The 13,829-nt window shown below is 39.0% G+C and overlaps 1 protein-coding gene across 5 annotated transcripts in view; it reads left to right on the forward strand.

Annotated features, from left to right (window-relative positions):
* Window positions 1-12,652, forward strand: part of Eef1akmt1 (EEF1A lysine methyltransferase 1) — a 44,215-nt gene extending 31,563 nt beyond the window's left edge. For 4 of the 5 annotated variants that reach the window (XM_078015696.1, XM_078015697.1, XM_078015699.1 and 1 more), the window contains 5 exons: window positions 1,876-1,958; window positions 6,635-6,744; window positions 7,859-7,910; window positions 10,363-10,643; window positions 12,416-12,652. In XM_078015696.1, coding sequence (XP_077871822.1) covers window positions 1,876-1,958; window positions 6,635-6,744; window positions 7,859-7,910; window positions 10,363-10,643; window positions 12,416-12,543 — 654 coding nt within the window. In that variant the 3' untranslated portion in view covers window positions 12,544-12,652. The remainder of the gene's footprint in view (window positions 1-1,875; window positions 1,959-6,634; window positions 6,745-7,858; window positions 7,911-10,362; window positions 10,644-12,415) is intronic. The other variant, XM_005338616.5, reaches the window with a different exon arrangement.
* The last annotated feature ends 1,177 nt before the right edge of the window (window positions 12,653-13,829 follow it).

A 13,829-nucleotide genomic window follows, 5' to 3' on the forward strand; every position in this document is an offset into this window, starting at 1 on the left:
ATTGGCCATTCCTTTGGTTTGTATCTCTATGCCTTCCTCTAATTCTTAGATTTGGTCTTTTCATGTTGTCCCATAATTCTTGGAGATTCTATTCATGGCTTCTCACCTTCACTGTGTGGTCAATTTTATTTTCAAGATTATATATTTTGTCTTCATTGCCTGAGGTTCTGTCTTCCAAGTGATCTAGTCGGTTGTTGATGCATTCTATTGAATTTTTTCTTTGGTTTATTGTTTTCTTCATTTCAAGGATTTCTGTTTGTTTTTTGGTTTTTTTTCAGAGCTTCTATCTCTTGAAGTAATCTTTTTTGGTACCTATATTTCCTCTTGTGTCTCTTTGTTGGAGCAGTCAGTTGTTGCCTCTCTTAATTCATTCTTTGCTTCTCAAATCATTTTTTAGGTACACTCTGAACTCCTTCTCTGACATTTCATCTACTGTGCTGTCAATGGCATCTATGATTGTGTCAGCTTAGTGTGTTTCACGCACTTTCTTCCCTGGTTTCCTCGCGTGGTCCATGTGTCTTCCTCTCTAGCAGTGTGGAATCGAGGTGTTACAGTTTCTACCTTATAATCTTGTAGTGTCCCTGCAGGTTACCAATATCTTGCCTGCAGGAACTTGAAAGACGGTCTTATAGGTCCTGGTTGTTGTCACTAGATGGAAGCCAGAGGGGAAAACCACCCCACGTGTTGGTAAATGGACCGCAGCACATCTGGTCTGAGGTTGCTTTCCTCCTACTAGTGGCAGGTCAGGGTTGCTCTCCTACCTCACTGTAGGCTGGTGTGTGTGTGTGTGTGTGTGTGTGTGTGTGTGTGAGAGAGAGATGATGGTCTCTGCTCCTCCTCCTTCTATACAGGGGCCAGCTGGGGTCATGGTCATCTGCTTCTCCCTGGATAGATTTTTTTTTGTTGTTGTTAATAATATTTTTTTTTTAGTTGTAGGTGGACACAATGCCTTTATTTTTATTTATTTGTTTGTTTATAGTTGTAGATGGATATAATACCTTTATTTTATTTTTATGTGGTGCCGGGGATCAAACCCAGTGCCTCATGCATGCTAGGCAAGCACTGTACCACTGAGCCACAACCCTGGCCCCTTTTTATTTATTTTTATGTGGTGCTGAGGATCAACCCAGTGCGTCAACTGCGCTAGGTGAGTACTCTACCACTAAGCCACAACCCCAGCCCCCTGGACCGATTTTTACAGTAGAGAATCCTTGGTTTGCATGCCCCAGGAAACTGGTCCACCCCAGCCCTGTCATTCAGAGTAGAGAGAGGTCTGTTGAAGAAATGGATTTATAGAGTAGCAACTTTATTTCCACTACCGTAATCCTTAATTTACAAATATGAATACATCTTTAAGGATCAGGAGAATTTTAAAGAAAAGCATCCACCAGCATGAAATGGAACAAGAAGAAAACAAAAACCAAACCAAAACAAAAAAATAATTAGCCCTAACTGAGAAATAAATAATTCAGGAAACATGCACATAAGGCCAAGGGGGGGGGGAATTTTCTGCATCCCTGTGGTGTCTTTAACATGTTCTCCCATCCTCTGTATTTGTGATTCTGTTCACTTGTAACTGAATCTAGAAGCCTAATCAGGTTCAAGTTTAATTTTTTTGGAGGGGAAGACTCATATAAAGGTAGGGGTATATTCTCTCAAGAGAAACATTGACCAGCTGTCTCCTTTTGTCATGTTAATAGTAACTGATACTTAATGCATAAATTTAATTCATACCCATGAGCTTGTATTGATTTAACATAGCTTCAAAGAAATTAATTTTCAAAAGAAGTGAATACATGCATACTGGCATAGTAGGTATAAATGAAAAGATTTATATGAATTCTGAAATGATATCAACCCTTCCCTCTGTTACAGCAATTGAGCCAGTTTTGGTATAGTCAGGAAACTGCTTTGCGACTTGCACAAGAGGTGATTGCTGCTGCTGGAGAAGGTGGCAGGTGAGATTCAAAATTGGTTTCCTTTTTGTCTTCTACTCTAAATGAATCTGAGGCACATCTCACACAATGGCATGAAAACTGGTTATCATGCTCATGAACCCTAAATGGATCTATAAATTAATATTTTGAACATTCTTCCTAGATGAGAGATGGTTTGTGAGAAGTTTATACTATAATATGCAAATATTATGGTTTGCAGCACATGACCAATTAAGAACTGCTTCAACACTGAGTTTAGGGGTGCATTCAGAAATCTATTCATCATGTCATTTCTAATCTCTCTCTCTCTCACTTTTTTTTTTTTGTGTGTATGTATGTGTGTGGTTGTACTAGAGATTAAACCTGGGATCTAGCACATGCTAGGCAAATGTGATGTTCTACTACTAAACTATATCCCCAGCCTTTATTCCTTTTTTTTTTTTTTTTTTTTTGGCAGTTCTGGGGATTGAGCACAGGGTCTTGTGCATACAAGTCAAGCACTCTACTAACTGAGCTATATCCTCAGCCCACTATTCTTTATATTGACATTTTCTAACCAATTTCTTTCCTTTATATGTCTAGAGTTTGCTTTAAAAGAGAACACCTTGGAGGCTGGGGGTATAGCTCAGTGGTAGAGCACTTGCTTAGGCCCTGAGTTTGATTCCCCAGCACAAAAAGAGAGAGAAAGAGAGACAGAGAAATCATAATGTTTGGTTCTTTTGAACTTTTATGAATATAGGTTTTCTTTTTTGTTAATTTGGTTTTTAATTTTGTCAAAGGTTTTTGTGCATATAATTTGGGGGGGAGGGGGTACCAGGGATTGAATTTAGGGACACTCAACCACTGAGCCACATTCCCAGCCGTATTTGTATTTTATCTAGAGACAGGGTCTTACTGAGTTGTTTAATGCCTCGCCATTGCTGAGGCCGGCTTTGAACTCTGCAATCCTCCTATCTCAGCCTCCCAAGCTCCTGGGATTACAGGCGTGTGCCTTTGTGCCCAACTTCATGCATGTAATTTAAAGGGTCAAATGTTTCTAAAAGGTTTATTCAGAAAAACATCCATTACTAACTTCCCTCATGCCTGCCCCCTACTTTCAGCTTCTTTTCAGTTGATTCTTTTGGTATTTACAGTCAGATTTCTGAGTGATATGTTTATATTGCTACTTTGTGATTTGTCATTTTTAGACATTTACTATCATTCCCCCTTATCTGTAGGGGGATCTGTTCCAAGATCCCAGTGGGTACCTGAAACCATAGGTAGTATGAAACTCTTTATACACTATGTTGTTTCATACATACATTCTTTTTTTAAACTATAGTAGTTTATATATATATATATATATATATATATATATATATATATATATATATATATAAAGTTGTATATGGACACAATATCTTTATTTTGTTTTATTTTTATGTGGTGCTGAGGATCTAACCCAGTGCCTCACACATGCAAGGCAAGCGCTTTACATCGGGCACAGTAATAGATCAACAATAGCAACTGAAAGTTATTTAAAATTTATGAACAACTTCTGGAATTTTCCATTTAATGTTTTAGAATTATATCAGTTACAGATTACTGAAACTTCAGAAAGTAAAACCATAGTTAAGGGAGTACTTCTGTCTTTTTTAAGTTTTCACTGTAGAGGATTTAGCTCTTTTTATGCTCTACCATAATCACATAACATGCATGCTTTCTGTCCATATTCCCAATAGTCCTATCTTAATTTTGGTTAGGACCGGTGAAAGGAAAGTGAGAAAACAAGAGACAGGCAAGCAAGAAATGAAGGACGGAGACCAGGCAGAGAGCCACAGGAAAGTTTATTGTCAAAACCAACAAATAAAGGCCATCTCTCTATAGAGAAGAGAGAGAGGCCCCAAGATGTTCGGGTGCTCAGCTTTTGTGGGTTAGGGGTTTGGAGTTGTGGTTGTGGCTCTATGGGATAGGATCAGGGGTGCTTGTGTCAGAGCTAGGCGGGTGGGGTATAGCATGGGATTGGCTTAGGTCGATGGTACATGGGGCTTTCCAGAGCAAAGGAGTCGTGTCCTTCTGGGATTGACTTAGGGTTATGGTACCATGTCCCATAAGATGGCAGTTAACATTTAAGATGGCTGCTCAGATGTTAAATCAGTACCCTATAACTGGTTCATGTTGCTGTGGCTGTATAGTCTTGTTTATAGTTAAGACTTCAATTTTCCTCTTTTCTACAATTTTTATTTTCTATGCAGATAATAATTCTCTTATTTTTATGTATTCTGAATCCATATTATTAATTAACTTCCAAATTTTCTATCTAAATCTCTTATCAGTGAGTACAAACATGTTTTGTTTTTTTACTTTTAAAATAAAGTTTATTTTGCATATTTGAGGCTTACAACATGTTCTGGGATACATATAGATTGAATAGTTGCTGTGATGAGGCATATTTCCAAAACATACTACATATTACATATTTCCCCAAGTTTTTCATTTGCTTTTTATTTGTTAACAATGTTTCTGATGTGAACTTTTAAAAAATGATTTATTTTATTTTAAAAAATTATTGTACTAGTTTATGGGGTAAGGTATGATAATTATATATATGTGTGTGATAGAGTTCTCTCTCTCTCTCTCTATATATATATATATCTATCTATATCTATATATCTATAGATATATATCTATATATATATCTATATATCTATAGATATATAGATATATATATATAGATATATCTCTCTCTCTCTCTCTCTCTCTCTATATATATATATATATATATATATATATATATATAAAATCAGGATAGTTAGTATTTTAGTATTTCCATTTCCATAAGCAATTTTTATAATTTTTTGAATAACATGTAATAATTTTACATAGTTGTTGGGTACAGTGTGATTTTTTTTCAATTTTTAAATTTGTTTTAATTAGTTATACATGACAGTATGATGAATTTATGCACTTTAATATATCATACACAGATGGGATATAATTTCTCATTCTTCTGAGTGTACAAGTTACAGAATCATATTGGTCATGTAGTCATATATATACATACAGTAATAATGTCTGTTTCATTCTACTATCTTTCCTATCCCCATATCCCCTCCCCTCCCATCACTTCCTACTCCTAATCTAAGGTAACATTATTCTTCCCTAGTATTCCCCCTGCATTACTGTGAATTAGCATCCACATCAGCCTAATTCAAAAAACAGACAAAGATACATTAAGGAAAGAAAACTTCAGACCAATATTCCTGATGAACATAGATGTAAAAATTCTCAATAAAATTCTGGCAAATTGCATACAAAAACATATTTAAAAGATAGTGCACCACGATCAAGGAGGATTCATCCCAGGAATGCAGGGTTGGTTCAACATATGGAAATCAATATTAATTCATCATTCTTAAAAACAAGAATCATATGATCATCTCAATAGATGCACAAAAAGCATTTGAAAAAATACAGCACAACTTCATGTTCAAAACACTAGAAAAACTAGGGATAGTAGGAAATACCTCAATGTTATAAGAGCTATTTATGCTAAACTCAAGGCCAGCATCATTCTAAATGGAGAAAAACTGAAAGCATTTTCGCTAAAAACTAGAATAAGACAAGGATATCCTCTTTCACCACTTCTATTTGACATCATCCTTGAAACTCTAGCCAGAACAATTAGACGAAAGAAAGAAATTAAAGGGATACTAATAGGTAAAGAAGAACTCAAACTACCACTATTTGCTGATGACATGATTCTATACCTAGAAGATCCAAAAAATTCCACTAGAAAACTTTTAGAACTAATAAATTAATTCAGCAAAGTAGCAGGATTATAAAATCAATACCCATAAATCAAATGCATTTCTATATATCAGCGATAAGTCCACTGAAAGAGAAATTAAGAAAACTATTCCATTCACAATAGCCTCAAAAAAAAATGAGACTTAATCTAACAAAAGAGGTGAAAAACCTCTACAGTGAAAACTACAGAAAGAAATTGAAGAAAACCTCAGAAGATGGAAAGATCTCTGATGGGTTAGGCAGAATTAATATTGTCAAAATGGTCATACTACCAAAAGCTTTATATAGATTCAATGTAATTCCTATTAAAATCCCAATGACAGTCAGAAATAGAAGTAGAAAAAGCAATCATAAAATTTATTTGGAAAAATAAGAGACCCAGAATAGCTAAAGCAATCCTTAGCAAGAAAAGTGAAGCAGGAGGCATAATAATACCAGACCTTAAACTATCCTACAGAGCTATAGTAACAAAACCAGCATGGTATTGGCACCAAAATAGACTGGTAGCCCAATGGTACAGAATAGAGGACACAGAGACAAACCCACATAAATACAGTTAACCTTCCAGAGTCGCTGGGATTACAGGGGTGTACTATTGTACCAGATGTTATGGTTTGGATCTGGAATCCTCCAGTCTCGTGTGTTGAAGGCCTTGTTCCTAATGCAGTAATATTAATAGTTGGGGATTTGGGGAAGTGAATGCATCATAAGAGCTCTAACTTCATCAGTGGATCAATTCACTGATGGATTAATAATTTACATAGACTCTTGGGAGGCGGTATAAATTGTAGGAGGTGGGGCATAGTTGGAAGAAGTGGGTCCCTGAGGGATACCCTTGGGGACCATATCTTGTCCCTAATGCCTTCCTTCTCTCTTGCTCTTGCTCTCTCACTCTCTTTGCTTCCCAGCTGCCATGAGCTGACAGTTTCCTCTGTCACACCCTTCTTCCATGATGTTCTGCCTTACTTCAGGCCCAACATAGTGGAGCCAGCCAACCATGGACTGAAACCTTTAAACTGTGAGCCGAAATCTTTCCTTCTCTAAGTTATTTTTCTCAGGTGTTTGTCATAGCAAGAAAAAGCTAATTACTACACCTGGTTCTCCCCTAACACTTGATTGTGATAGTTTTTCTGGGTATTTAAATCTAGATTTGGAAGGAATTGCTCCATTTTCTCCAAGCTTCCATTGTTTCTGTTGAGAAAGCCAATGACACTCTGATTTCTTGTAAGAAACCTGTTTTGGTTTTTTTGTTTTGTTTTGTTTTTGTTTTTTCGGTTCTTCCTCCCTATAGGCTTAGGGTTTTCTTTTCTTAATCTTTGGTACTCAGAGTAGTTTTTTGGTTTTTGCCACTTTTATCTATTGCATTGAACACTAAGAAATCCTTTCCTTTTTTTTAACTCACGTCCTTCAGTTTGGGAAAGAAATTGTCTTAAATTCTTTCTTTGATTCCTTCACCCATGGTTTTCTTTTTCTTTCTTTTTTTTTTTTTAAAGAGAGTGAGAGAGGGGAGAGAGAGAGAGACAGAGAGAGAGGAGAGAGAGAATTTTTAATATTTATTTTTTTAGTTCTCGGCGGACACAACATCTTTGTTGGTATGTGGTGCTGAGGATCGAACCCGGGCCGCACGCATGCCAGGCGAGCGCGCTACCGCTTGAGCCACATCCCCAGCCCTCTTTCTTTTCTTTGTTTCTTTTTTTTCTGTTCCATTTCTGGAACTTCTGTTAATTGAATATGGACTCTAATTTTCTCATTTTCTGTCTGTTGTCTCTTTATCCAGCTTTCTGGGAGAATTCCTCAACTTTATTGTCTAACTATTCTATTGAGTTTGTCATATATACTATCATATTTGTAATTGTATATAGCTCTTTTTTTGACCTTTGAATATTCATTTACTATTGTATCTTGTTCATCCCTCTTAGGAATATTATTAGTTCTGTAACTAATTTATAACATCAGGATCAGGATGAGCTATTTCCTAGAGAGCCCCTAGTGTCAATGGGTATAGCATTTTCCTATAATTTATAAATATTTTCTTTTCCCTGCATAGTTTCTGTTTACTCTGAAATGCTTTTATCTATCTAACCTCAGATACTTGTCTAATATTGGTGCTTCAAATGTCTGTTGACCCTCAGCTCTCCGTTCGTATTTAAGCATGGGGTACCCAAAAGCTGGAAGACTTGACACGTGGGTGTTCCTTATTTACTTTATTGTTATTGTTGTTTGGTTTGGTTTGGGGGTTAGCGCTAGGGATTGGACCCAGGACTTCACATGTGCTAAGCATATGCTCTACCACTGATCTACACCCCCAGCCCTACATTGTCTACTTTGGTCTCTATAGTTGGAGGATCAGGATGAGCTATTTCCTAGAGAGCCCCTACCTAGTATCAATGTGTATAGCATTTTCCTATAGGCTGGTCAGAGATCTAGGGAAGATTCTCTTAATTCTTCCCTGGAAGTTATGTATGCATCCTTCAATGACTGAAAGAAGAGGAAGTCTCAATATCCATTGAGTTTAATGTATTTCTTCTAACTTCCTATTCTTTTGTTTTGTTTTGCTTTGCTTTTTTTTTTTTTTCTTTTCAGTGCCAGAAATGGAACCCAGAACGTTAGCCTGTTAGGCAAGTTCCCTGTCACTGAGCTAAACACCCAGTTCCCTTTTATTTCCACATAGAACCACATCAGTTGTGGTTATCATCCCCCTCTTGAGCATGCCCCAATCCAAAGAACATTCCTCCAGTTTCTGCCAGTTGTGGAAAGCATATGCTCTAAGACATGGGTGTGGAAAAGAATCCTGGGGATGAATTACTTCTTAAATAGGTACTTTACCAGTCATGGTGCAGTCCTGTAATCCCAGCTGCTTGGGAGGCTGAGGCAGAAGGACTACACGTTCAAGACCAGCCTGGGTAACATAATAAGACCCTGTCTTAAAATAAAATAAAAAAGCCTGGGAGAGAGAGAGAAAGGGAGAGCCTTGAAAGCAACTTTTTGTTTTTTTTCTGAAAGGTGACATCAGTGTTTCTAGGTACTAAGTCGTAATTTTAAACATGAATGATAGTAAAGATAATTTATTGATCACTGTGTACCCTCTCTCATAAGTGCTTTACCAACGTCATTTTAGTCCTTTCGTCTCTGTGGAGTCATTACTTTTATGCTCTCCATTCTAAAGACAGACAGCAAGGCTGGAGAAATTCAGTCATTTGCAAAAGGTCACCCAGTGGTTAGCTGGCTCATCAGGTGCTACCTGATAACCTTCACTATCTTTTGCCAACTTCTCCAGCCTCTCCGGTCTCATTCCATCTTGCAACTTGGTCCACTGCCCTGCCTGAAGTGCAGGGAAGACCTGCTCAAGCAAGCACTGAGATTTTGTTTGCCCGGAAATAGCTTTATTTCTCCTTTCTCAGAAAAATTTTGCATTGTATGCAAGCTGGGTGTAATGGTGCACACCTGCAACCCCAGCAACTTGGGAGGTTGAGGCAGGAGGATAATGAGTTTGAAGCCAGCCTTGGCAACTTAGCAAATCCTTGTCTCAAAATAAAAAATAGAAAGGGCTAGGGGTGTAGTGAAAGGAAGGGAGGTTGGGAGAGGAAAGGAGGGAGGGAGGAATTTCCATTGTGCATACCTGATCCTGAATGTTGCAGTTTGTTCTTTCAGCGAAGTAGAGATAGAATTGCGCTGTCCCTGTGTCCTCCCAGCCCTGTGCAGAAGTGCTGAGCTGGGAGGGCCCTGTCCCCACCTGCTGGCTAGGACACATGTTTTGACCTCACCAGCCTTTACTATCCCATACTCATGAAATCATGTTTTACTCTTCTCTGTTCCTTGAATAGATCTTGGTGATCAGTCCTAATCAGCATACAGAGGTCTATTTCAGTCTTTTTAAAGTGGCTACCATGAAATAAACATACCATAGTCAAGTCAGCATTTCAATATTTAGGTTACCCCTGGATTTTTCAGCAATTGGAGTTAAAAGTTATCTCTTGGAAAACTACCCATTCATATAAACTGTGCACTGCTTGTAATGAAATAGAGTCTTTGAACTGGGAACGTAGCTTAGTGTGCCTAGCATGCACAAAGCCCTGCATTTGATCTCAAGCAAAAAAGAATACATTCTTTGATTTTCTTACATACACAAAAAAAGATGCAAACATTCAGAGTAGTTTGTCTGCAATAAGACCTCGCTTTATTATATATTTTTGGAAAACTGGAGGTATTTAGGGATCTACTTGGGATTTTTCTTGCAAGATCATGAATATTACAAAATGACTTCAAAATATCTAGTTTGGACTAAAAGTATTTGAAAGAAGTATTAAAAACTCAACATGAAAACACTTGGTGAATTCAGGCTTTGGGCTAACTACATCTAATGTTTATCATAATGTGTTCCTGATGTTTTTAACATTTTTTCTATAAAAGTACATTTATTATTTCATAACCTCAAATTATGAGTTACGTATTTTTAAATACCAGATTCTTTAAAAGTGAGACTATATAATGTTTTTCTCAAAACTTTACTAATCATTAGCTTGCACTATTATTTGATTCAAGAAAATCTGAACACAAGGACCCATTATTTGGGGGAAAGTAGTTGTTATTTAGCACCATTAAAGATCTCTCACAGTGTTTTCATTTTGTATTGTAGAATTGCGTGTGTGAGTGCCCCCAGTGTTTATCAGAAACTCAGAGAACTACACAGAGAAGACTTCTCTATATACATCTTTGAATATGACAAAAGATTCGCCATGTATGGAGAAGAATTTATCTTCTATGATTATAATAATCCACTGGATTTACCTGAAAAAATTGCTGCACATAGTTTTGACATTGTAATAGCAGATCCTCCCTATCTTTCTGAGGAATGTCTCAAGAAGACATCCGAAACCATCAAGTACCTGACAAAGGGCAAGATTCTGCTATGCACAGGTAGGTACCACACTTTGGGTCTCATGTAGGCTGATGACAGTGGATAGTCAAGTCTCGGGTTCCAAGAGCTGGAAGAGATCTTAGAACTCAGATCCTTAGAACTGACTCTTAGAACTTACCATGTGACCTTAAACAAGTTATTTAACCTCTCTGTGCCCTGGGTTTCTGATCTATAAACTGAAACTGATGATAAATACTACCTGCTTTTAAGGGTCATGGTGAACGGTGCTGACCATGAAATGCTTAGCTTAAGATCTGACACTAAACTGTCATCATGGTAACAATAGTATTTGATCCAGACTCCACAAGTGATAAAGAGAAAATCAGAATCTATAAAGGGAATTGTCTTAGGTTATAGAGCTAAACATGACATTAGGTTCATTAGTAAAAGTTTTCTTCATGCAACTGATACACTTTCTTAAGATTATTTATTAAAATTTGAGAACTAAAACATCACCTACCCATCTCTTGACTTCTGTGCAGCCCGTGTCTGTGTGCTTGGTGTGGCCGCGGGTCCTACTCCCAGGTCCTCAGGGCCACTGCTTCTTTCCTGCATGCCCTTCTCTGCTCTTTGCCCTGGAGCTGCAGGGGGTCTGCTCTTGGGTGGTGTAGAATTGTTTATTTGGTGAAGAATGCCACTCTGTGTTCATACCAATGTAATTTACTTAATGTTCGTTCATTTGACAACTATTTACTAACCCTTTGTGCCAGCCAACAAGCAGGTGATCTGATTTCTTGGGATATACCTTTAGTTTTAGGAGAGAAATATTTTAAAAATGTGACAAAACAGTCCTAAGAAATGAAGCTCTAATTCTCTTCAAGTGTAATGAAGAAAGAGAACCAGGGCTGGTACCGGGGAAGACTGGGAGGGAACTCTAGACCCAGGGCAAGATCTCAGCGAGAAGTTCAGGTGCCCTCAGCCCTGGCGGGGGTGGGCCAGCACAGACCAGGTTCAGGGGCTCCATGTGACCAGAGGGTGGTGTCACGTAGTGTGGAACAAGAGGTGTCCCCCACCCTAGCCCTGTACAGATGAGAGCCAGGAACCAAGGCTTTCTTTTACAGCGTTTAGTCCAAAGGCCTCTGGGTCCAATGAGTCGAAAGATGGTCTCTGGAGCTTTGTACCAAAGTGGCTGGTGGACACAGGTGCCCCGTGGGGCCACCACAGTGTTCAGCTGAGAGTGACAGCAGTTCTGGCAAGGTTACAGCATTAGGAATAGATAAAAGATCATGTTGAGTGATAAAATTGGAAGAACTTGCTATGCTCTGAATGTGGAGGGGAAGAAAGGGCAAGAATCAGGGATTCTTCTGTTTTCTGGCTGGTGCTCTCTGCAACATGTGAGTGTTGGGAGAGGCACTTGGGCAAGATGGACCACAGGGCAAGGAGTGGGCAGGAGGGAAATGGGAGAGGTGGGCAAACAGGTGGTGCATGTTCACTCATAGGCTCTGTAAGATCATATACTACCAAAAAGAAGCTCTTGACTCAACAGGGAAGGCCAAGTAGTTCTTCTTGCTTTCCTCGTCTTCCTTTATAAATGTAATCCACTTCTGTTCCTAAGTGTCCACGCTTTGCAGAAATAGGAAGATTACTTATTAACTAAAAAAGAAATGGAAAAGGTAGATAATTTATAAAAATGTCAGAGAAGGTAAAAGGGGACATAAAGAATGGACCCCCACTCTCTGTGTTAGTTGTTTCAAGTGTTTTAGTCTAGAATCTGCTCCACAGCCTCTCCTGGTGGGTATTCACTCTGTTTCATTGGATCTGTTCTCCTCAGGTGCCGTCATGGAAGAACAGGCAGCGCAACTCCTGGATGTGAGGATGTGCAAGTTTATTCCAGAACACACCCGAAACTTGGCAAATGAGTTCCGCTGCTATGTGAATTATGATTCTGGACTGGACTAGGGAACCTTTTTATTTTCTTAGTCAATTGAAAAGCTATAACCTCTTCTCCCACTCCCCCCAAACTGGGGCTGTCCTGGCCTAATTTTCAGAATAAAGGAGAAAACTGTCATTATTGTTTCCTTAATGAGGGCATCCCTGGAGTTTGGGATTCTTTGGCCAGTCAAATCCATGGAATTAGAGTTGAAAGAAATCTTAAAACCTGTCTAATGCATTCCTCATTTGACGACATATGTGAAGAAACAGAACAACTTGCTGGCTTCCCCAAGCCTCTTGAGGTGAACAGGATATTGGTCTCTGCTTTGGGCCAGGGGTGCCTTAAAGCGGGCTCCTTCTGACTAGCAGTGGATAGAGGGTGCTTCTTGTGGTTGGCATGCAGCATCCTTGGTCTTGTGAGAGCGCTTGACATCCTGCTCCAGCCACCCAGGGAGGCTTGACTTCCCTCCATGAAACCAGTTGATAATCCAAGGAACCAATTTTTGAGTGCCTCTTGTATTTCTCCTCCTCTTCCCAGTTTGGGAGGGGTAACTTGAAGGTGTCTCAGGTGCCCTCTGCCAGTGACTGAGCCTCAGCATGCTCACTCCAAACTGCCTGAAGAAGTCAGTGCCGCCTGTGAACCAAACATTGTTCCCAAGAAACAGCTGGGGACTGCACTAGATTCTTATTGTTCAAAAAATATTTCTGATACATCTATACCCCAGAAGGCTGCATGGTAATCAAAAGGAGTGGACCATTGATATCTATAATTTGGATGGATCTTAAGGACATCATGCTGGGTGAAAAAAGCCAATTCCCAAAGGTCACATGCTATAGGTTTCCAGTTATCTAACATTCTCCAATGGAGAACAGATGGGGGAGGGGGGCCGTGGGGAGGGGCACGGCCCAAAGGGAAGTTCTCTGTGGTCCTGGATTGTTTTGTGTCTTGTCTGTGGCTAGGGTTTCACATGCACAAATGAGTATGTAAAACAAAATGTGAGCTTGGAATAGAGAATGGGGTCTGTGGTTGTACTGGCCTTGGTTTCCTGGTTGTGACATTATGCTGCAGGGGGGAAACTGGGTAAAGGGTACATACCTCTCTGGTAATATTGCAATTTCTTGGAGATCTATAATCATTTCAAGATACTTTCCCCCAAATCAACACTGTCTCTCTGGGAAAGGGTTATTCCCACCTCCTATGACTTGCTTTGGCTGACCGAATGTGAAAGGAAGTGACGCGTGTCACTTCTGAATAAAGCTCTGCTTCTGACAGTGACCAGCAGCATTCCAGACAGAAGCTGCTCTGGCTACGT

Source organism: Ictidomys tridecemlineatus, chromosome 6 (genome assembly GCF_052094955.1).
Source record: "Ictidomys tridecemlineatus isolate mIctTri1 chromosome 6, mIctTri1.hap1, whole genome shotgun sequence".
In the NCBI taxonomy this organism is placed as follows: Eukaryota; Metazoa; Chordata; class Mammalia; order Rodentia; family Sciuridae; genus Ictidomys; species Ictidomys tridecemlineatus.